Source organism: Elgaria multicarinata, chromosome 20 (genome assembly GCF_023053635.1).
Source record: "Elgaria multicarinata webbii isolate HBS135686 ecotype San Diego chromosome 20, rElgMul1.1.pri, whole genome shotgun sequence".
Classification (NCBI taxonomy): domain Eukaryota; kingdom Metazoa; phylum Chordata; class Lepidosauria; order Squamata; family Anguidae; genus Elgaria; species Elgaria multicarinata.
Window position 1 is genome coordinate 13,177,821 of NC_086190.1, and position 24,438 is coordinate 13,202,258.

Genomic DNA, 24,438 nt, shown 5'->3' on the forward strand with positions numbered 1-24,438 from the left:
GCAGTAATCTAACTTGGAGGTTACCAGAGCATGGACTACTGAAGCCAGGTTATCCCTGTCCAGATAGGGGCGTAGCTGGGCCACCAGCCGGAGTTTGTAGAAGGCACTCCGTGCCACAATTGCAGATCCAGTGGTTGACCACAAGGGGGCAGCTCAGGGTTGCCCGTGTCAAGCTTGATATGATCCAGGAAGTGAAGTGCGGCGGGTTGGGGGAAGGGCAGGAGTCCGGACCAAAGAACAGTTGATGGAGACCGCTGTTGCTCCTACAAGGTTCAGACCCACACAGGAAGTCTTGTATAGCCCTTCCTGTCCTGGCAGGCCAGCCCTGGTGGATGGCAACAACCCTTCACTGCCTGGAAGGTGTTCCGAGTGGGTGTTCTCATAGCTCACCACACAAGGGCGAGAGAGAGTTGTGCACACAGAACAGGAAGGTTCCCAGTTCTAGCTTCAGTAGCAACAGCCAGTAGGGATGTCACAAGTGCCCAACTGAGACGTCCCAGATATGCCCCCCCCCCCGCCAGACCCAGTCGGGCACCCATGGTATGTCCGCAGACCTGTCCGCCCTCGCAGTTCTCCCATTGTGCAAAGGGCATCCGTGAAGGCCCCGTTTATACAAGAGCGAAGGAGCAAATGGACCGTTTGCACCTTTACCCTTGCGTCAATGGGGTCTCTTTGCGTCAATGGGGCCTTTACAGATGCCGTTTACGCAGCAGGGAGAAATGCACAATTTCGGCAGCGAGGGCGGACAGCCGCTGAGCACTCGCCGGGCTGAGCCGAGCCTCAAAAATAGCTCGGCGAGCCGTGGCAGACAGCAGGGGGCACGAGCATCTGACGATTCGGACATGGGTAAGTTCACCCACCCCTAAGTCATTCCCGTTCCCGGCAGCGTGCATTAGCCCGGCCTTTCCCGGATGGTGTCGTGTGCTGAATCAAACCTTTCCTCCTCGTCTTTCTCCCCTTCTCCAGGCTGCGTCTGGCTCGAATGAACGAAGAGATGCGGGAAGCCGAGGGTCCATTTGGTCACCCAGGTCAATATCCCAACAACAGCCCCACAGAGCTCCAGTACCGAAAGTGTATACAGGAGTTCATCAGCCTTAACATAGATGAGTGTTAGTGATGGATCCCACGACCCCTGCGGCCGCCTCTTACTCCTCCTCCTCCTCCTCCTCCTCCTCCTCCTCTTTGGGGTCGAAATTTAATGATGTTGACTGAGCCCAGGAAAAAAGAAAGAAAAGGATACGAATAAACAAACTATAAACATGTATTGGGGTGGGGTGGGGTGGGTGTTGCCGACGGGAGGTTTTGGTCCAAAAAGCTAACAGCGGATCAGCGGAAAATGGGAGAAAGAGAGAGAGAGAGAGGGAGAGAGAATGTGAAAGAGAACCCTTAAAATAAATACCTGTTTAAAAAAAAATGGTTCCAGGAGAGCTTTCTGTTTCAGACGCACAAGCAGATTTAGCTTGGGAAGAAGTTTGGATCGGGGCCGTGATGCAGGTTGTGCTACACAGGTGTAGGAAAGCCCAAAGACCCTCCTTAAGTCAGGAGTTTAAGACACGCCCCTTTTTCGGGGAGGAAGGTTTAGCAGTCTTTAACCCTCATCTCCAGGAATCAAAAGGACTAGAGGCATTTTCAGGAGCGAAGAGGGAATTGTGTAATATATATATATATATATATATGGAAGCCAGCCCAACTTGAAACAGAAGTGTTCTCTCTCTCTCTCTCTCTCTCTCTCTTTTTCTCTCTCCCTCTCTTCCGTGCATGCTCTGTCCAACGGCAATGGCCGTCGACGTCCGAGGGGACTCCGGTTTCGGTTTGAGCACTGATGGTGTTGCAAAAAACGATAACACTACACACACATATTCAAGACAGCAGGTGGTTTTGGGGCGGAATGCAGTCTCCCGGCCTGCCCGAACGTGGAGCGCGCATGGATTGGGTTTTGCGGGGCGGCTGGCGGATCGGTTTGCCCTGCGCTGCAGTTCGTGGTTCGAGAGGCATGGCTTCGCCCACCTTACATGCTCTCAGGTTAATGCCAGCTCAGGCTTCCTCCATTTGTTTTGCGTGTTTTTTGGGTTTTTTTTTTTGAGAGGAGGGAATTTAACAGGGAGGTAAGCTTAGCTGGTCAAAGCCATAACTCAGCCGCTTCCAAGATGGGGACTCAATCCTTGTAGAGCGAAGACAGATATAACATATGCAGAAACAGTAGGGCTGATTTGGAAGCCCATGTCCGAGTGTAAATATACGTTTTTCAGGACTGAGCTCCGGGGAGAGGGCGGGGTTCTGCAACATCTCAGCAAAAAAAAAAAGAGAGAAAAAAGTGGTGTATGGCACCAATTGGCCAATACCTGTGACGTCAAAAAGACATCTCCCATCCCAGTTCCTGACTTAAAATCTAGATTTGTAATGGATGGAGATATGAATGAACAACCCAAGAACAACCTGCCAAAAACAAACTAATAACCCTCCTTGACCTTGTTCGTCCTGAGGTGGTCTGGGCTATACCAATTCTGACTGCAGGTGGTTGCTCACATGATGGAATGCCCATCCATAGAATAATAATAACAATGCCTGCACATAGAAATCTAGCATGCCAGGGAGTTTTCGAGCCTAACTTCCTGATGTGTTACTTTTCTGACTGCAGCGATTTTCAAAAGAAAAGGAAAAAGGGAGCCACGTGCATTATTTTTGTTTGCTTATATTTAGCCACACATATGAGTAGCCTGCCTGACAGACACAGGGATGGACAAAACACACTGCCAACTCAGGGCTCAGCTCAAAAGGACATCTATCCTGCGAATTGTGATCCTGGAAGTAAAGCCAGGCTCAGCGCTGACGGAGAAGAACCCTGCCGTGATTTCTTTTCAAATAGTACATCTGTCTTCGCCCTTCAGATATTGCTTCTGTCTTCACTCTTAGACTTACCGAAGCGGTGAGGCTTGGAAGAAGACGCTCATCGCCGGCGATGGGTTTTTGTTTAATGGTTTGTTTGTTTTTTTAAAGGGGAAAAAAAAAAGACCACCCACACGTACCCAAGGAGAACAGTAAAGTAATTCTCCTCTTGCCCTTTGAGGCAACAATTAACTGGAGCACACAGGGGGGAAGGGTTTGTATTCCTAAACCATGATGGCTTTCCTACTTCAATATTTCTCCCCATTTCGGAGAAAGGGGATTTCGTCTTCTTTGCATGCACGTCCTAAAAAAGAAGGTGCTGTCTGTCCCCCCACCCTCACCAATGCATGACAGCAGAGGGCTCAGAGGATCCAGATTTCTTGCATTCTGAGATTTGGGATTTTCGGGGAGGGCGGGGGGACAGGGCTGGGATGGGGAGGGTTATTTATTTATTATGCTTTTTGCTGGAGCGGGACCTGTTTTTACTCTCCGAGTAACTCTGGGGTTTTATGGTCTTTGTCAGAAGACAGACCGGGGTTTTACTTTAGACTTAGAAGTAGGTCATTTCTCTTGACGATCATATATAAAATACCAAGTGGCAGCTAGCCCTGGACAATTCTTTGTGGGCGGGCGGTGTCGTACCCCCAAAGTGGTGGATTCCCTAAGATGTGCTTTCCTTGAAGGCAAAGGGATTAGATGGCCTGGGGCAGATAAAGCAGTTTTGCCAATGCTCTCTTGGCTACATCCAGTAATGTTTTTTCCCCGATCCTCTCACTCATATTCTCTCACGTCTCGGTAGCTGTCCCCCCCGTCCCCCGTCCCCCCCTCCACGCACACACACTTCCCGAATGCCCACATGGGGGGCTGGTTGTTCCATCAACTGCTTTTGCTTCTGGTTCCATCTCCTTCATGCTCTCATCTGAGATGTCCAACTCTCAGGGCTGCAAGTCCGTCGTGGCTAAATTCGGACTTGTACTGAACCGCCCGCGTGAGAACGTTCAGGTCGAATTCGGAGATGTGGGTGTCGTGATTCCTAGCCCTCCCTCTGCCGTGTGGGTCAGTAAACAGGTCTGCTGTGCAATCCACAAAACCTTTATTTGGTAAAGAGGCACCTCTTCCCACCTCAAGGGAGTGTGAATGCAAGGAGCTATCCTCTAAGCTAAATTAGACTAACAGAGCAAGGCAGTTGCTGATCAACTAAATGGACGGCTTCCTGCATTGCCCTACAGGCTTTTACCAGACCCCTCCTTCAGGGAGGGTCTTCAAGCTGTAACCTGTGCTGTGTGGCTAGTCTTGGGGACTGCCTCCCACTTGACCCTGTGGCGGACTCTGGGATTGGACAATTCTCATGCTCCCTCCAGCTCTGACAAAGACTGAGTTCCCCGGGAAGGTGAGGAGGATCTCTAAGCCTGGGCCTCCTGTTCAATAAACTCCTGGGAAGATTCCTCCTTGATTCCTGGAGAGTCTTGGAGAATTCCCTCCACCTCTTCCTGTCTTGGCTGGTCTTCTACTTCAGGAGGCGGCTGGGGAATCCGGCAGCAGCAGGCCGGCGGGGAGGTGGGCGGCGGCAAGGACGTGGCCGGATTCCCCAGCCTCCTCCTCCTCCGCCTCTTCCTCCGTCTCTTCTGGGCGGAGATCTACACAATCGTTTTGGGGGCGCACGGGAGGCGCACTCAAGCGCCTTCAGTACGATGTGTAGATCCCCTCGTGGTCTGGGTCTGGTCAGTCCTTGGAGGGGAGACTGGGCAATCCCATTTAGTCACCTTGAGTTCCACAACGGAAGAAAGGTGAGATCTCTCTCTCTCTCCAGCAGTGCTCCTGGGGGCTTCTAGGAGAAAGAAGCAGGCAGTAATTTGTGACGCCCTTCTGAAAACCAGCCCAAATGCCTCCCCCCCCATTTTGTCACCTGCAAAAACAGAGTGGGGAGAGGACTGATTTCAGCTTGACCCTGATTTCAGATCTGTGAGTCCACAGCCAGTTCTACACCAAGCAGGATATTGCACTATGAAAGTGGTGTGAAATCAGAGGCAGGAGACACACGACGGTTTTATAGCGGTATTGAAGTGCCCTGACAACTGTTGGGGCCCATTGACACAGACCATAGACTGCTTTCATAGTGCTGTATTCTGCTAGGTGTAGATCTCTCCCACCTACAGCTGTTTCTGCCCTCTTAGCTGGTCCATGAGCATCTAGACCATGTGACCCCAGCGGCTCCACCCCCTTCCTCATGCCTCAAACAAGTATACAGCATTCCTGCTGGAGTCAACAAGCCAAGTAACAGCCTTGTCTTTTACGTAACCTTGAGTAGCTCAGGGTATGCAATCCACATACGTAGCTGCCTCTCCACCATGATGTAACCCTTGGTAGTTGACATGGGTACACTGAATCATAGAATCATAGAACAGTAGAGTTGGAAAGAGCCTATAAGGCCTTCGAGTCCAACCCCCTGCTCAATGCAGGATTCCACCCTAAAGCATCCCTGACAGAGGGTTGTCCAGCTGCCTCTTGAAGGCCTCGAGTGTGGGAGAGCCCACCACCTTCCTAGGTCAGGGGTTCTATTGTCGTACCGCTCTAACAGTCAGGAAGTTTTTCCTGATGTCCAGCCGGAATCTAGACATCAGGAAACACCACCTTCTCTCCCTCCCCCCTCCTCCTCTGCCTAGCTTCTCCTGAATCACACCCTGCAGTCTTGACAGAGAAGCTGTACTCCCAACTCATGAGAAGGCTTGTCCTGTGAGTAACCTCTGAGTAAAAGCTATAGGCCACATGGGGATAAAAGGGCCCATTCTTCTCATTCCATACATATAGGGTGGTTCTTCTGCCCCAATTACCCCCTCCCTCATTAAGGTATGCCAAATTCCATGAAGCTGTCCTATTATTATTATTATTATTATTATTATTATTATTATTATTATTATTATTATTATCATCCCGCCTTTTGCCCAATACTGGGCCTCAAGGCGGCCTTACAAAATTTAAAACATGTACATTTTAAACCTAGGAAAAGAAATGTACTTTTTTTTTTTTTACAATATTAAAACATAAACGTTTAAAATACAGGACAATTTTACAAGTCCTTAACATAGATAGAGGACCAGATTATTCTCCAAAGGCCTGCTGGAACAAACAAGTTTTTGCCTGCTTCTGAAAGCCCATCAAAGAGGGAGCCAGACTAGCTTGCCCGGGAAGAGAGTTTATCCTCGTCATAACAACCCCTAGAGGTAGGCTTGCCCAAGGTAATGATCGATTGACCTCGATCATTAGGCCTCATCTAGAGTATTGCGTCCAGTTCTGGGCGCCGCAATTCAAGAAGGACGCAGACCAGCTGGAGCGTGTTCAGAGGAGGGCAACCAGGATGATCAGGGGTCTGGAAACAAAGCCTTATGAAGAGAGACTGAAAGAACTGGGCCTGTTTAGCCTGGAGAAGAGAAGATTGAGGGGAGACATGAGAGCACTCTTCAAATACTTAAAAGGTTGTCCCACAGAGGAGGGTCAGGATCTCTTCTCGATCCTCCCAGAGTTCAGGACACAGAATAACGGGCTCAAGTTAAAGGAAGCCAGATTCCGGCTGGACATCAGGAAAAACTTCCTGACTGTTAGAGCAGTACGACAATGGAATCAGTTGCCTGGTGAGGTTGTGGGTTCTCCCACACTAGAGGCCTTCAAGAGGCAGCTGGACAATCCTCTGTCAGGGATGCTTTAGGGTGGATTCCTGCCTTGAGCAGGGGGTTGGACTCGATGGCCTTGTAGGCCCCTTCCAACTCTGCTGTTCTATGATTCTATGAGGTTACTCAGCAAGCTTCATGGAATCGGACCCAATTCTCCCCAAGGGAACCTCTGTGGTGCTATCTGCTACACCGCGCTAGCTCTCTTGAGAGATGTATTGACAATTACCCATTGGATTAGAAATTCGAAGAATTCTTTGTAAACATAAGTTAGTTCGGGCTTCCATCCGAAGCTGCTACACTCATGACCCATTGACTTCTTCCAGCACTTGGGAAAAGTTCCATCACATTCCGTGCCATGCGTCTAACAGTACAACACCACTGTCTCAGGAGAGGCATCTAGAAACCCACCTTTCCTCTGTTGGGGCCTTGGAATCTTTCCCATCCAAGCTGAACTCCCTTTAAGCAGAACTTTGAGATCAAACATTGCCTTTTCCCCAAGAGCGACAATCCAGAACCGTGACTTGAGGTCTCTCCAGAGCAAGGAAAGGAGGCTTTCCTTTTCCCACCCCGCCACTCTTCCTCAAAGGTTCTTCTTAAAGCTCATTTCCAAGAAATATCATTTCTTGTTACGTTACCAACTAAGGCTGCCATGATCACCTTTGGGTCTCCAGATGTTTGAGTACTACATTGGGCAACTGTTGTTTTTTTAAGAACAGCAAATTAAGGGAGAGCAAATAAACAATTTGGGTTTTTTAAGGGTAGAGGGAGTCACCCACGTCTAGCTCCGTCGGACGCTCGCCAAGGGTGAGCTTCACAACCTGGCGAGCACCTGACGGAGCGGCAAAGCTGTCCACCGACATGCAGAGCTTCCACTGCACACGACAATGGAAGCTCCGAAAATCGTGTATTTCCCGAGTGGTGTAAATGAGGCCTTTATGGTCGCCAAGCTGGGGTGGGGCAGTCCATCAGACTCCTGGATCCAGTTCGGTGCTCACACCATCCCTAGTGGTGAGATGGTCTTCTAAATGTGTGACGCGGATGTGGCCAGATGAGGAAAGGGTAGTGTAAGCCCTATGAAGAGAGACTGAAAGAACTGGGCATGTTTAGCCTGGAGAAGAGAAGATTGAGGGGAGACATGACAGCACTCTTCAAATACTTGAAAGGTTGTCACACAGAGGAGGGCCAGGATCTCTTCTCGATCCTCCCAGAGTGCAGGACACGGAATAACGGGTTCAAGTTAAAGGAAGCCAGATTTCAGCTGGACATCAGGAAAAATGTCCTGACTGTTAGAGCAGTACGACAATGGAATCAATTACCTAGGGAGGTTGTGGGCTCTCCCACACTAGAGGCCTTCAAGAGGCAGCTGGACAAGTATCTGTCAGGGATGCTTTAGGGTGGATTCCTGCATTGAGCTTGGGGTTGGACTCAATGGCCTTGTAGGCCCCTTCCAACTCTGCTATTCTATGATTCTATGATTCTAAGTAGAGTTGATCGTGAGTGACAGATGGCCAAAATCACCAGACTGGTTGACCATTTGACCACGTATCCAATTTAGTCGCTTCCTCTTCTCAGGGAACTCTTGAAATCGTAGTTACATGAAGGCGGGCGCAGATCTTTAACCAGAGGTGCCATTTTTGGAAGAGAGGCGGTACTTCCCCTGCATTTCAATGCCTATGTGATCATTCTTCAGGGTTCACGAGATTTCCATTTCGTATGTGGTATAAACAAGAAACCACATCTCCCCCCACCCAATGCTTTCTTGACCAGCTGAAGGCAGAAGGACAGGTCCTAGTAGATATTCCAGGCCCAGCCAATCCAAAGGTCCCATGCTGCCCACCCATCACAGGGGACCATGTTGGGCATCCCTGGACAGCACTCCCAACACTTCATCGGACTATAGTTCCCAGGATTCTTTGGTGTGTGTTTGTGTGTGAGTGTCATGGCCCCTAAATATGACGGTGGCAGTGGGGAGGGAACCATGACACTTAAGCTGTTCTAAACCAGACACTAAATCTATTCCTCCCATAACCTCCCACTGTTGTCATGGCAATCACGTCCAGTAGAATGGAAAACTTCATCCAATCCCTCCCGGAACATCCCTATTTATCGACCTTCACTGCATGTAAAATGGTTGTGTGGACTTCCCACCAGTCGTTCCCACAAAAGTTTTGTGGGGTTCTTACCTTTCGCCAATTCAACCCTCATCTCCACAGAGGGCCGTAACGTTGGGATTTTGTTGGCATTCCAGGCAGGAGCTACGAGGAAACTTTTAGAACGACGCAGAAAGTGTACAGGGCTGGTCGAAGTTGGAGACCCTTGGGTGTACCCTCAGTTCTTCGTTTAAAAACAAAGACCGCGTGCCTGACGGGGCAGTTTATCGATTTAAGATGTGTCGGTACCTTCTTTAGATTCAATGTATAAAATCAACTTGGTGCACTTTTTCCTACTTAACAGTATTGAGGTTTTGTTTGTTTGCTTTTTGTTAAAGAAAAATATGATTATTTTTCATGTTCTTTTTGTTATGGATGCTGTGCTGTCTTTTTAAAAGGCGTGACATTGTTATGTATTTAATTTATTACTGAGGAAGCCCCGGAGGGCGAGTGCAATTACTATAACCCCCCTGCCTTTTCGTCCAATACAGTTTGGCTGTATGAAATGTTGGGGTTTTTTTTTCTTTTGTACAGTTGCTAGGGAGAGTATTTTCTTTTTTTAAGAAAAAGATCCAGCAGAGATGTCTCTCACCCTATCCTCTGTTGCTTTCTCCATTTCCTTTGTCTTTGGGACGCAGGCTGCAGATACTTAACTATTTTCTAACGCATCCCTACAAGTTTTAAAGAAAAAGCATCTGGGTTCAATCCAGTTTAAGGCTGCAATCCTATGCATGTTTAGACAGGGGGGGAAATTAAAATTATTATTATTATTATTATTATTATTATTATTATTATTATTATTATTTATTTATTTATTTATATAGCACCATCAATGTACATGGTGCTGTACAGAGTAAAACAGTAAATAGCAAGGTCCTGCCGCATAGGCTTACAATCTAATAAAATCATAGTAAAACAATAAGGAGGGGAAGAGAATGGAAACAGGCACAGGGTAGGGTAAGCAGGCACAGGGTAGGGTAAAACTAACAGTATAAAGTCTGCACAACATCAAGTTTTAAAAGCTTTAGGAAAAAGAAAAGTTTTTAGTTGAGCTTTAAAAGCTGCGAGCTGGGAGATATAGGCCTTTTTCCTGTCTAAACAAGCATAGGATTGCAATAATAATAATAATAATAATAATAATAATAATAATAATAATAATAATAATAATATAATAATAATAATATGCATTTATATCCAGCCTTTTTTCCTCCAAGGAACCCAAGGTGGCATACATAATCCTCCTCCTCTCCATGTTATCCTCACAACAACAACCCTGTGAGGTAGGCTGGGCTGAGAGTCTCTGACTGGCCCAAAGTCACCCAGTGGGTTTTCATGGCTAAGTGGGGTCTAGAACCCGGATCTCCTGACTCCCAGCCCGACACCTTAGCCACTACGCCACACTGGCTCTTAGTTGAACTTCGTTCCGCTTTGAAATCAATAGGGACTTAATGGCTACCTAACCTTTCCCATTGAGTGCACTGGGCCGTAAGCTCAACAAATTTAGGGTGTCTCTACATTAAAGGGGGAAACCCCCACATCCTTAGCAGAGTTTCTTTTTCTGGAGTCTTTCCGCATTCACTACGTGCTTCTTTAGACGGTGACCATGTGATTTTGAATTGGTTTCCCATCTGCAATGCTAAGTTCACTGAGACAGTGCCATCTGGTGGCAGAATTATAGCACTGCGTCAGCTTTCCACACGATTATTTGTGATTATTTTAAATACTGTATTATCTCCGTTGGTTTTTTTTAAAAGTGAGATGACCAGGGGAAAGCACGGGGGAGATCCTAGAAGTTGATGGCATTATGTAAAGGACCTGCAAACCTCCGTGAGTGGCCAAGCACGAGTGTGCAATAAATAGTTTGTGTAGAGAAGCTCGTAGACTGGATTGAACCCTCTTTTGCTTTGTCTGGGATGGAAAAAAATGCATTAATTCAGAATTCTTTTGTTGGTTGATTGAGATTTTTTGAATATCGTGGATGCGATGTGTGTGTCTGCTGTTGGGAGGGAGCAAGAGAGGGATGTTAGGAAAAACTGTATATAATCCCAGGTTTCTTTGTGGCAAAAATCTAGAAATAACACAGGATTTGGCTTGTTTTCTTCCACCCTCTCTTTCAATATAGAGGTGCTTGTATCATCGGCTATGCAATCCTGTTTGAAATTTCTCCCTGTGAAATGTTCCCCCTTTTTCGGGCTCCTCCCTCCTTTTAAAAAAAGAGAGTTGGGTTGCAGGATTGCAGAATCGCTTGCAAAACTGCAGATTTGCCTTTGTGAAGAACGCAGCACCCCTCCAGACCTTGAGCAAAATTCTCCTTAACTGCTGTGATGTCATTCTTCCTCAGGTTTCTGAGGGTCCCTCCCCGAGAGAGTTTGAGGGTCCCTCTGTCTGTGATTTTGTTGTTTTTGAGGGTCCCCCTCAGAGAGTTTGAGGGTCCCTCCCTCAGAGAGTTTGAGGGTATCTACCACAGTGATTTTGAGGGTCCTTCCCTCAGAGAGTTTGAGGGTCCCTCCCTCAGAGAGTTTGAGGGTATCTACCACAGTGATTTTGAGGGTCCTTCCCTCAGAGAGTTTGAGGGTCCCTCCCTCAGAGAGGGTATCAACCACAGTGATTTTGAGGGTCCTTCCCTCAGAGAGTTTGAGGGTCCCTCCCTCAGAGAGTTTGAGGGTATCTACCATAGTGATTTTGAGGGTCCTTCCCTCATAGAGTTTGAGGGTCCCTCCCTCAGAGAGGGTATCTACCACAGTGATTTTGAGGGTCCTTCCCTCGGAGAGTTTGAGAGCATCTACCACAGTGATTTTGAGAGTCCTTCCCTCGGAGAGTTTGAGGGTCCTTCCCTCAGAGAGTTTGAGGGTCCCTCCCTCAGAGAGTTTGAGGGTCCCTCCCTCAGAGAGGGTATCTACCACAGTGATTTTGAGAGTCCTTCCCTCGGAAAGTTTGAGGGTCCCTCCCTCAGTGATTTTGAGGGTCCCCCCTCAGAGAGCTTGAGGTTTTTTTTTGTTTTTGAGCGTCCCTCCCTTCGTGACTCGATCATCTGACCGCCACTGTCACCAGTTGTTCTTGCTCCTCATCTTCTTTCCCATCCTGGCTCCCACTTGCTTGCTTGGCAACCAGAGAGCCAGGGAGCCAAGAGGCCGTGGCACCTCCTGTTCCTTCTTCACACCACCTCCATCATCTGGGCCAGAGTGAGAGGCAGGGGAACGGAGGAATGCAAAGCCGGTGCTTTCCCTGTTGAGCTACGGCCTGCTTCCCTTGGATTTGGCTTTTTGTTGTGAAGGTTTAAAGCTTCAGGTTCCATGACAAAGCAAACCTTCCTCTTTGCTTTTTCAGTGGCCTCGCTTTGGCCGCATAATTGTCGGCAATCACCATCTTGAGCTCGCTTTTAGAGGGCTGGCTGTACGGTAGAGATCAAGGTCGAAAACAGAGTCAACCTGGCAGTGTGAAAAGGGGGATTTATTAACCCCTGAGCCTGCTGGTTCATCAGGCCGGAGATGTTTGGATCTTGGGGTGGAGTCAGGAAACGCAAACCCGCTTTTAAAGAAAGAAAAGGATCGATTTGGGAAACGGTTAAGCAATGAACTCTAAAAGCAAGGATAAAGCAACGGTTCACAAGTCTTCTCAGAGAATATTTGTCTGAAAATTAAGTCTGCTCTGGGTAGCAGACTTAATTTTCAAATGCTCTCCGGAGGTTGGGAATGGTGGGAGTTGCAGTCCGACACATCTGAACGGGCGCCTGTTTGGGGAAGTTTGCCACGGTCCTCCCCCTAGTCCCCCATCTTTCACGAGGCAGGCGTATTCTGTCGTATGGAATATTTACATCTTTGAGCCTTATCTGTCTCCCGGCTGCAATCTTAAATCTACTTACCTTGGAGTGAGCCCCACTGAACCCAGTGGGACTTAATCTGAACGGGCAGGAATGAGGGTGGTGCTGTCAATTCATTCTTTTGCTCTGTATCCACAGAAGAGCACATATTGACTGCAATCCCAAACTCCCCCCCCCTTGAGATCCATAGCGGCAGGGTGAGGATAAAACATTTGTCTCGTAAGATTAAGATACCAAAATTGAAACCACATCCCTGGGCCTGTCTTTCCTTCATCTTGATAGGCTGGAGCGCTGGGCTGAAAACAACAGGATGAAATTTAATAGGGATAAATGCCAAGTTCTACATTTAGGAAATAGAAACCAAATGCACAGTTACAAGATGGGGGATACTTGGCTCAGCAATACTACAAACGAGAAGGATCTTGGAATTGTTGTAGATCGCAAGCTGAATAGGAGCCAACAGTGCGATGTGGCTGCAAGAAAGGCAAATGCTATTTGGGGCTGCATTAATAGAAGTAGAGCTTCCAAATCACGTGAGGTACTGGTTCCTCTCTATTCGGCCCTGGTTAGGCCTCATCTAGAGTATTGCGTCCAGTTCTGGGCTCCACAAATCAAGAAGGATGCAGACAAGCTGGAGCGTGTTCAGAGGAGGGCAACCAGGATGATCAGGGGGTTGGAAACAAAGCCCTATGAGGAGAGACTGAAAGAAATGGGCATGTTTAGCCTGGAGAAGAGAAGATTGAGGGGAGACATGAGAGCACTCGTCACACAGAGGAGGGCCAGGATCTCTTCTCGATCCTCCCAGAGTGCAGGACACGGAATAACGGGCTCAAGTTAAAGGAAGCCAGATTCCAGATGGACATCAGGAAAAACTTCCTAACTGTTAGAGCAGTACGACAATGGAATCAGTTACCTAGGGAGGTTGTGGGCTCTCCCACACTAGAGGCCTTCAAGAGGCAGCTGGACAACCATCTGTCAGGGATGCTTTAGGGTGGATTCCTGCATTGAGCAGCGGGTTGGACTCGATGGCCTTGTAGGCCCCTTCCAACTCTGCTATTCTATGATTCTATGTTTCCCACCGTCTGGGGTTACATCTCTTCTTGTTTAAACAGCACTGGATAAAAGTGTGTTTGGGTTCCCACCCCTTTTCTGAGTTAGAACGGAGCTGTGCAATCAGTAAAATCATGGTGGCGCGCTGTCCTTCATGGGCCGTGCCAGTTTGGAATGAAAGGGGATGATTAGATTCTTTTAATCTCTCTCTCTCTCTCTCTCTCTCTCTCTCTCTCTCTCTCTCTCTCTCTCTCGTGCATTTAGAGAAACGCTCCAGCCATAGGCGTGCACAGCACATTTCATTAGGGATGTATTTATTTTTTAGAGACGGACATTTATTGAATACTCAGTCATAATGGACTTTATTTTTATTCATTTATTTATTCAACACTGTAGACTGCCCTATTCTGCATTCAGCTTGCCTGACTGTGGGAAAGCCGTGGAAGGTGGGGTGGGGAGTGAGATATTCTTCAAGCCCCAGCAATGATGCCCTCTTGGAGGGCTGTTCCTGCAGTGTCTGGATCCCCCCCTCTGGACTCAATGCCCCCCTGAATTTGGCACGTATCGCTTGAGACATTAGGGGGTGCCTGGGCACCCCCGGTAGACCCCTTGTGCACGCCTATGGCTCTAGCTTAGCCTGATGTGCTACTTGCAGGGGAGAGGTGATATAGGGAAACGTTGAAAATGTGACACCCCTCCACCCGCAGTCTGAAAGTGGTTCAGACCAAGCAGGCCTCAAACCATGTGGTTTTGCTGGATGTGTACAAACATCGGAAACTCCTAGGCCTGGCTCTGGTTTTTAACAGGCTCCACAAGTGCCGGGGTGTGTGTGTGTAGAGGGAGCCTTCCGGCCGCGTAGGAGATGGACACTTTCTGTAAATACGTTCCAGCATATTAACTTCTCCTCTGTCACTTTGACCTGCTTTTTTTTTTTTCCGGTACAATCCCTTGTAACACTGATTCCTTTCTTGCTTTTCCTTCCCTCGGTCGACCTCTTCTCACTTTTTTGCCTACTCTGCTGAGTAATACCTATGGATGCAAACACTCTGTATGTTATTTATCTTTGTATGATTTTAACAAAAAACAGAAACATCAGCGCAGTGACGCCCGGGTGCGCGTGTGCGCACACACACACATTTAACCCAGAGAGAAAAACTGAGAAAAATTCTGCTGCTCTGGTGTCTTACTGCCTGCCCTCTTTCCCCTTCCTTCTCTCGTTTCTTGAAACACTGTTAATAAAAATCTAGAGTAAAGTCTTTTACCTCCTCCTGCTCTGCCTCTTGTTATTTATGTCGTGACCTCTTTGCCTCCTGTTTTCTTCTTCTTCCTCTCTATATTAACTTTCAAGCTTGGGACAAAAATCTAGAACGGCTTTCCCCGGCCTGGTGCCTTACAGATGTTTTGGACTACAATTCTCAGCATTCCTGACCATTGGCCTTGTTAACTGGGGCTGATGGAAATTGAAGCCCAAAATGTCTTGAGGACACCAGGTTGAGGAAGGTTGATTCAGAGGATTACATGCACGCTACAAATCATCGCTGCTCTTTAAGAGCGTGGGAGTAGAGTAAGTACTCCTAGAATTAGTGCCATATTATCCACATTTATTTCCAGTGGTAATTGAGGACTATGCATGGGTGGGAAAGAAGGTGTAAATAGAAAGATGTGAGATGGATATAAAGAGGGCCAGATCTACACTAGTCTTATAACGTTGCTAGTGTCCCTATCTAACGTGGTTCTCTGCATCGGTTCTCTGTATCACGGGGCACACTAGCGTGACTTACATTTAGCTGTAATGTTACTGCAGGGCACATTGTTAAATCCTTTTGTTGCTGGGTTTGCTCTGCCCACTGCCTGCCTCATTCCTAGCCAGCAAAGCAGGGCAAGTCATAAGCACACACAAACTCCCTCCCTCCCAAAACATCTTAACACAAGTCCCAGGGAATTGCCTGAATGCGTAGGAGCCAGCAGCCACTTTGCTGAAGCTAAGCTGGGCTGGGTCTGGTCGGGGTTTGGATGGGAGACCAAATTGAAAAGTTTTAGCAGCAGCCCCGTTTTCGACTGGGAGGAGAGACCTTTGTTAATTTTCCTGCACGGAGCTACAGCGATCCTTTGAGCGCTCCTCAGCTCCTTTGCAATGTTAAAAAAATCATAAAAAATCAACCGATGACCCAGTTCGATTCAAATTTGGTATTTGAATTACTGTGCCAATTTTGGTGTCTTTATCTATAAAGCTTATGCAGATGTAAGCATTTGTTTAAAATCCTGCTCCTGCGCCCACAGCAGCGGCTCGGGCGAATCTTTTGCAAAAGGAGCACAACTGAGGTAGGATGCATGGGACTACTTCACAATCAAAGCAGATTCTAAGGTGGAAAACTTCTGAGTCCTTTGCATGCAATTGTCAGTGATTGCACAGTATAACGCTGGTGTGATTGATCTGCTGTAGCAGATAAGATAGCAAACGGGGGGGAAGGAAGGAGAACAGGAAGTGGGCGGAGCAAACCCAGCAGCTCTGCTACTCTCAGAGAAGAGGGAGAGGGAAATTACCTGTAGAAGGAGACACATGAATCTGTAGCCGCGCTGCAACTAAGAAATAGAACCTGTGAGTAGAACTCATTTGCAACGTTGGAGACCCAGGGTCACGTGACGCTGTGCGTCACAATAACCCATTCAAAACGTTAGAATAACATCAGTGTAGATTCCCACCAGGTGTTGGACCCAGCGGAGGCTGGTGGCTCGGATTTTGGGGACGTGATTCCATTCTGGGTTTCCGCCAGAACCAGCTAAACTCTAAAGGAGCTGTTCAAGGTGCTGAACCCATTTTTACGGGTAGGATTAAATACCTTGGATATTATTATTATTATTTATTGGATTTATATCCTGCCTTTTTTCCTCCGAGGAACCCAAGGCGGTGTACATAATCCTCCTCTTCTCCATTTTATTCTCACACAACAACCCCGTGAGGTAGGCTGGGCTGAGAGTCTGTGACTGGCCCAAAGTCACCCAGTGGGTTTTCATGGCTAAGTGGGGGACTAGAACCCGGATCTCCCGACTCCCAGCCCGACACCTTAGCCACTACGCCACACTGGCTCTTAGTTGAACTTCGTTCCACTTTGAAATCAATAGGGACTTAATGGCTACCTAACCTTTCCCATTGAGTGCACTGGGATGTAAGCTCAACAAATTTAGGGTGTCTCTACATTAAAGGGGGAAACCCCCACATCCTTAGCAGGGTTTCTTTTTCTGGAGTCTTTCCGCATTCACTACGTGCTTCTTTAGATGGGGACTGTGTGATTTTGAATTGAACACTTCCCATCTGCAATGCTAAGTTCACTGAGACAGTGACATCTGGTGGCAGAATTATAGCACTGCGTCAGCTTTCCACGCGATTTCCCAGTGTGTTTCCATGGCCGAGTGGGGACTAGAACCCAGATCTCCTGACTCCCAGTCCAACACTTAAGCCACTACACCACAGTGGCTCCTTTATCTCCTTTAGAATTCTGGCTGGTTCTGACTGAAACCCGGAATGGAATTACAGCCCAACCAAAACCAGAGTCACCAGCCTCCTGTGGCTGCACCTAGCACAAAGATCCACTACGTTCCAATCCTATTTATCAGGGCAGGGGAAAACAGGGTCTTCCAGCATAGCCCACAACGAAGACTGATGAGAGGTGCAATCCAACAGCATCTAGAGAGGTACACAGTCCCTTCGCCTGTTATACACATTTACCTAGTTGGGCCTACACCCCTCTGACCTCAATTGGGGTTATTTCAGAGAAGACATGTCTAGGATGGTGTTGTGATCCTGTTTTGCACAACCAGGTGCTTCTGGGAACCTCTCAAACCAAGTGTGACAACAACAGCTCCTTCCTGCCCACAGAAACCCACACGGTTGTCCCCTGGAAACTGGCATTCGGAGGTAGACTGCGTCTGACTCTACAGGCTCCATTTAGCTATCATGGATGGTGATAGATCTCACCATTGACTTGGTGAATCTCTCTTGAAAGCCGTCTAAGCCTGGGAAGTCGAGCCCATTTCAGCCCGAGGGCCGGGTTCCACTTCGGAGAAGCTCTGAAGGCCCCATTCCAGTAGTGGGCGGGGCCAAATGCAAAAGAGGGCATAGCCCAAATACCCCCAAACACCCAGCCTATTTTAGCTTAAAGCTGCGAGGAGAGGCACATCAACTTTTTAGAACGAAGGGAAAACTGCACAAAAGCTGGGAGACCACGATTGCTGGTTGTGGGGAAGGGGTGTAGCCTAGTGAAGGGGTATGGGCAGGTATGCTTTAAGGTGGATTCCTGCATTGAGTAGAGGGTTGGACTCAATGGCCTTATAGGCCCCTTCCAACTCTACTGTTCTATGATTCCTCTCCCAAGTGGGCCATATTTACTCCCTTGGATGATGATGATGATCGTCAGGGATGCTTTAGGGTGGATTCCTGCATTGAGTAGGGGGTTGGACTCGATGGCCTTGTAGGTCCCTTCCAACTCTGCTATTCTATGATTCTATGATTTATTCAATTTATATAGGCTGACCATATGAAAAGGAGGACAGGGCTCCAGTATCTTTACCAATTGTATTGAAAAGGAAATTTCAACAGATGCCATTTGTATATATGCAGAACTTGGTGAAATTCCCTCTTCATCACCACCGTTAAAGCTGCAGGAGCTATACTAGAGTGGCCAGATTTAAAAGAGGGCAGCTTTAACTGTTGTGATGAAGAGGGAATTTCACCAGGTTCCCCATATTTCCAAATGACACCCGCTGAAATTCCCTTTTCAATACAACTGTTAAAGACACAGGAGACCTGTCCTTCTTTTCGTATGGCCAGCCTAATTTATACCCCATCTATCTATAAAATATCCTCTTCCGTCCTGATCTCAGGAAACTGGCCCATATCACCACTTGGGGGCAGCAAATTCCCTCAGTTGATTTGTGCATTTCTCTGTCCTGAATCGACTGCTTGTGGTTCTAATATTGTGTGTGTGTGTGTGTGTGTGTGCGTGTGTAGGGGAGAAACCCACTCCTCTTCTCTGTCCACACCATTCATCCAACATATTCCCCCATTTCCCACGGTCATGGGAGTGGCAACAGGATTATTATTATTATTATTATTATTATTATTATTATTATTATTATTATTATTATTTACAATATTTATACACTGCTCAATTATCTAACACAGATTCCAGAGCGTTGATCATAAGTATAAGCATTAAAAGAAAGAAGATTTTAAAAAACAAATTAAAATTGTTCAATTTAAAAACAAAGGAACCAGAAAAACAGTGGCTAAGTTACTTGAGAGGAGAGGAGAAGGTAGGCAAATTGGGATTACTCTATTGCTGTGCTTTTCCACCTCCCGTTGCATTCTGGCGCTTTGGTGCTGAATTTCTAACCCTGCTTCACTTTCTGCCTACAAAAAACAGCCAAAGAAACAAGTAGAAAGCAGCCGTGGAAGTAGCATTCCACATAGAGTTCCGAAACGCTCAGGAGCTTAAATCCTTGACGCCCACTACACTGAATCCATGAGATAGGTTCGGCAAAGAGAGAGTGGCCGGTCACAGGTCATCCCGTGAGTGAGGATTTCAATCCAAGTTTCTCCAACTTATTTATTTATTTATTTATTTATTTATTTATTACATTTATCTACTGCCCCATAGCTGAAGCTCTCTGGGCAGTTTACAACAGTTAAAAACAGTGAGCGTTAAAAAGTATACAAAATTCAAAACCATCAAAAACATAAAAACAACAGTATAAAAACAACGGTATCCATTTAAAAACAATAATTCTGGGGTCCGTTGAAAATAATAATAATAATAATAATAATAATAATAATAGATATGTGTATTCAAGAAAATGGTAAAAAATGCATTATATTAGGGAAATTGTTTGCCAAAAAAGTCTGTGATGTGATAATAACAATAATAATAATAATAATAATAATAATAATAATAATAATAATAATACAAGGATATGTGTATTCAAGAAAATGGTAAAAAATGCATTATATTAGGGAAATTGCTTGCCAAAATTGTGATATAATAATAATAATAATAATAATAATAATAATAATAAATACAAGGATGTGTGTATTCAAGAAAATGGTAAAAAATGCATTATATTAGGGAAATTGCTTGCCAAAAAAGTCTGTGGTTTAATAATAATAATAATAATAATAATAATAATAATAAATACAAGGATGTGTGTATTCAAGAAAATGGTAAAAAGAATGCATTATATTAGGGAAATTGCTTGCAAAAAAAAATGTGCATTAGGGGAAAAGTGGGTGGATTTGGTGAAATGTGCTTCTGAACTTTTTGTGTGTACTTAAAAAAACAAAAAAACTCTGAGTTTGGGTTAAACCAAATTTATGACTTGAGAAATGCTTAAAGTCCAAAATGAACTGAACTGAAGGTGGGGAAAAATGGGAAACGGAGAGAAACCGAACTTGACCGATTCACCCATGCCTTGAGGAGGGGGAGGGGGCGAGTTAGCAGCAGGTTTGTCCTTCTGTCTTGTGCTCTTCAGTTCCCAAATAGTGGGGTTCCGGGATGGGGGGGTCTGCTTTTTGCAGGCGGGCAAGAACCAGCAGTTGTATTGGGGTCAGGGCCAGGAGCCAGGGCACAGCAGAACAGACATGGATGCCCAGGCAAATTCCCCACCCAGATAGGATGGTTTTTAATAGCCCCTTTCTTTTTGGCACGTCCCAATAGCCACCCTGGGTGGGCAACAAAAAGCCAGAACTTTGGGGCACTTTGCGGCCCAGAGAGGAGGCCAGGCAGCTTGCTGGTACACACTCAGGTTCAGGTAAGTCCCACAAATGAAGGGGTAGGGGCTGACCATTGAGCTGAATCATCCTGAAGCAGTTTGGCCGCTTTGGGTGGAGGCGGCCCAATCTTGTCCTGAAACAGATTCGGGCCGAGGCAGGCCGAATTGGCCCGCTTTGACTTGGATTCGCGCTTCGGGACCAAGGCGAAGCGTAGCCGTATTCCAAATCGCAGCAGTGGTGGCTCACACATGAGGGAGCCATGTACAGAACCAAAGATTCAGTGGCTGCTGAAGCAGGGTCAGTTCCCCTGTGAAGAGAAAATGCTCGGGGCTTTTAGAACATTTGTAATATCTGCTAATAAAACCAAAAAGAGACAGGAAGATAGGTGGGCATAGGCAGGCACCCAGATGATGCAAGACTGTGAAGCAACCTCCCCTCCTCACAAGAGAAAATTCCACACCCAAGATCCAATTTACCCCTTCAAGCTACCTGGGAAAATGCAGGCTCCTGTCTTCTTCTCCAGAAGTGTCCCAGCTGGGAACGTTTCTCTCCGGGCTCCTCCCAAGCACAGTGTTGTAGCTAGGAGCTACCAGTCATCAGAAGCAACAGAGATATCTTATAGTGCCTCTTCAGGGAACATCTTTAGACATCAGCAAAGCAAAGGACCGAAGGGAAATGGCTTTTTTGATGAGCCCAGTAGCTGCCTCCATCACTGCAGATGGAAAATTAGCATGTGGGATGATCCTAATTCTGCTTGATTAGCCATAAATCTGGGCACTTGCTGAAGCAGCTATACCAGCCCCCTAGATGTGTTGGCCTACAACTCAAAGTATGCCTCAGCCAAAATATCAAGGGGAAGGGTGAGCTGTCCAAAGACTTTAGCCTTTGCTAAAATCAGCTGCTGTTGCTTCTCCTCCTCCTCCTCCTCCTCCTCCTCCTCACATTTTTACCCCACTCCTCCTCCAAGGAGTTCAACGTGGCCTACCAGCTTCCTCCTCTCCTCCCCCTTCACCCTCACAATGACCCTGTAAGGTAGATTAGGCTGCCAGAGAATCACCAGCTGAATCAGCCTGAAGCAGTTTGGCTGCTTCGGACGGAGGTGGCCCAATCTGGTCCTGAAACAGATTTGGGCCGAGGCAGGCCAAATCGGCCCGCTTCAACTTGGATTTGAGCTTCGGGACCAAGGCGAAGCATAGTCCTATTCCAAATCACAGCAGTGGTGGCTCACACATGAAGGAGCCATGTACAGAACCAAAGGTTCCAGGTCTCTCTTCAGAGCTGCAGGGCTGAGCAGAGATTTGAACTTGGGCCTCCCCATGCAAATGGATTCTGATAGACTCTTCCAGTTGGGAGGAACATGCACATCAGTGGCACATGGCACATGAAGATTCTTGATGCACTCAGGTGCATAGATCCATGGTCTTCTTTTGTGCAGTGGAATGGACAGCAGAGTGAACCAGAAGATGTTAGAAGCTGCTGGGATCTGTGGACATCTCCCCCATATGGTGAGCCATTGAACTACAGCTTCTTGGTGGGGTACTTTCAAGCCCTGGACTGACTCCGCCCACACAGGCTCGGCATTGGCTCCTCCTGAACAGGAAGAAGTAGGAAATAGCTTCCTGTGGCAGTTGGGTCTTGCTTGAGCAACATGGTCTTCTTGAACTTTGGTATATTCCTGTATTCTTCAGTCCTGACTTCTGGATCACTCAAGTTTGAGCAAGGTTCAACTGGAACAGGAAGGCCTCTTCTACTCCTTCCTGTCCAGGAGGCCGCAGTTCAGTGCCTGGCCACATGGAGCAGCCAAACAAAGATCCAGCAGTCCCTGAAATATCTTCGATTCTCATCCCAGATTTGCCACGAAAGCTCTTTTGAAGTGAAAATGTGGGCTGACTTGATTTTATTTATTTTCTCTTCAGAGAAAATAGTTATAGACCTGCTGAGAGGAAAGGGGAAATAATTTTGACTCTCTCTGTGAGACCTCTCAGGTGGGATTCATGAGAATGTATGAGCAGCCCTGGATTCTCTCTAATCCAGGCTCTTGTTTCCAACAGTGGACAGACAAATGCCTCTGAAAAGCTGGCCAGATATGCAAGAAAGGGACAGTCCTCCCCTGTTCTCTGTCCCCAAGGATCAAGGCAGGAAAATCACCCTATGCCAGGCTCTTGCAATTAGCATGCCATGTATGAGCTATCACACAGCACATGTGCTCTGAGGCAGAAGAACTGAAGCTATGAGTGCTGTTGCTTAATTAGCCAAAACGGCACCACCCACCCATGTGATGGAGTATCAGGAGACTTGTGGGAGAAGCCTAAAGTTTCCAGATGTATATATAAAAAAATGGGAATGGATTTAAGCAGGGGGGTGGGACCCTAAAATAACCTAATGAGGCCTGAACATGTTCAGTGGGCACATTTATTTATTTATTTATTTATTGCACTTATATACCGCTCCCCTAGCCAGAGCTCTCTGGGCGGTTGACAGAAATACTAAAATTAAGATAAATACGAGTATACAAAATTTAAAATTCTGAAACACAGAACATACACACATAAAGCATTAAAAACCGTTAAAAAAACCCCTGAACATGTGGGTGATTAGGATGTGCCGCCATATGCTTGGGCAAAGAGGAAAGTCTTAACCTGGCACCGGAAAGACAGCAGCGTTGGTGCCAGGTGAGCCTCATCAGGGAGATCATACCACAGTCTGGGGGCCACCACCGAAAAGGCCCTTTCCCTCGTTGCCACACTCCGAGCCTCTCTCGGAGTAGGCACCCGGAGGAGGACCTTCGATGTTGAACGTAGTGACCGGGTATATTCACGTCGGGAGAGGCGTTCCGTCAGGTATTGTGGTCCCAAGCCATGTAAGGCTTTATAGGTCAAAACCAGCACCTTGAATTGGGCTCGGAAACATACAGGCAGCCAGTGCAAGCGGACCAGAGCAGGTGTTATATGGTCAAACCTCCTGGTTCCCGAAATCAGTCTGGCCGCTGCATTTTGCACGAGCTGCAGCTTCCGAACTGTCTTCAAAGGCAGCCCTACGTAGGGTGCATTGCAGTAATCTAACTTGGAGGTTACCAGAGCATGGACAACTGAAGCCAGGTTATCCCTGTCCAGATAGGGGCGTAGCTGGGCCACCAACCGGAGTTTGTAGAAGGCACTCCATGCCACTGAGGTCACCTGAGCCTCAAGTGACAATGATGGACCTAAAAGATCCCAAGCTACATAATGCTTGACTGACAGTTGGGAGGGAAACTGGAAAACTATGCACAAGAGAGATTGGGCGATGAACTTCTATTGTCACGGCCCTTCCAGTTTTCATCTCTTTGTCTCTGTCGTTGGAGAAGTAATCTCCCCTTCTTTTATTTCTTGAAAAGAAGGGTGGGTCCATTCAGCTTTTGTGTCTTCCTTTCTCCTACAGGAGATGCCACCTACCTCGACATCTTCCGCGAGTTTTCTCACATGGCGTCAAACAACCCGGAGAAACTCAACCGTCGTAGCCTGCACTTCGGTCACTCTTACCGGTAGCTCTGGCTGCCGGCGTCACCTTTTCTTTTGACGATGGCCTATTCTTCCACCATCAGAAGGCATATTGAGTCTTCACACCCCGTACGAAGTGGAAGGACTGGGACCGGGGTGGTTGGTTGCTGAAGACACCAGTCCATCCCAGACAGGGATCATTCCACGCAGTCTCCACAAAAATTGGCATCAATTGCTACACTCCCCCATCCCGCAACCAAGTGGCTTTTGGCTCCTCCATCTTTGCTTTGGTCCCAGGCTTTTGAACAGGTTCACACCGCCTTACAAACCTGCCCGCCAAAGTTACGATACCGCGCGTTGTTGTTCCAGACCAGAAAAAGAAAGAAGCGACAACGGAGAAGTTGCTTTTTCCGAAGCTTTTCTCCCTGGTGGCTGGGAGGTCATTTTCGCTCGCCAAAGGCGAGTGGCCATTTGTGGGCATGGGGCGAGTGGCTGTGTTTAAAACGGCTGCTAGCCTCCATGGCTTTAAGTTCAGAGGCAGTAGGACACTGTGCATCAGTTGCTGGAGAAACAACATCGGAAGAGTCCTCTTTGAGGCATCTGGGTGGCCGTTGTGGATACA

At 47.2% G+C, this 24,438-nt stretch overlaps 1 protein-coding gene across 1 annotated transcript in view; it reads left to right on the plus strand.

Annotated features, from left to right (window-relative positions):
- The window catches only part of ACAP3 (ArfGAP with coiled-coil, ankyrin repeat and PH domains 3), a 164,618-nt gene extending 140,656 nt beyond the window's left edge, over positions 1–23,962 (plus strand). Inside the window, exons 25-26 of the mRNA XM_063145057.1 lie at positions 967–1,028; positions 23,758–23,962. Coding sequence (XP_063001127.1) covers positions 967–1,028; positions 23,758–23,864 — 169 coding nt within the window. The 3' untranslated portion in view covers positions 23,865–23,962. The remainder of the gene's footprint in view (positions 1–966; positions 1,029–23,757) is intronic.
- Positions 23,963–24,438: the final 476 nt, after the last annotated feature.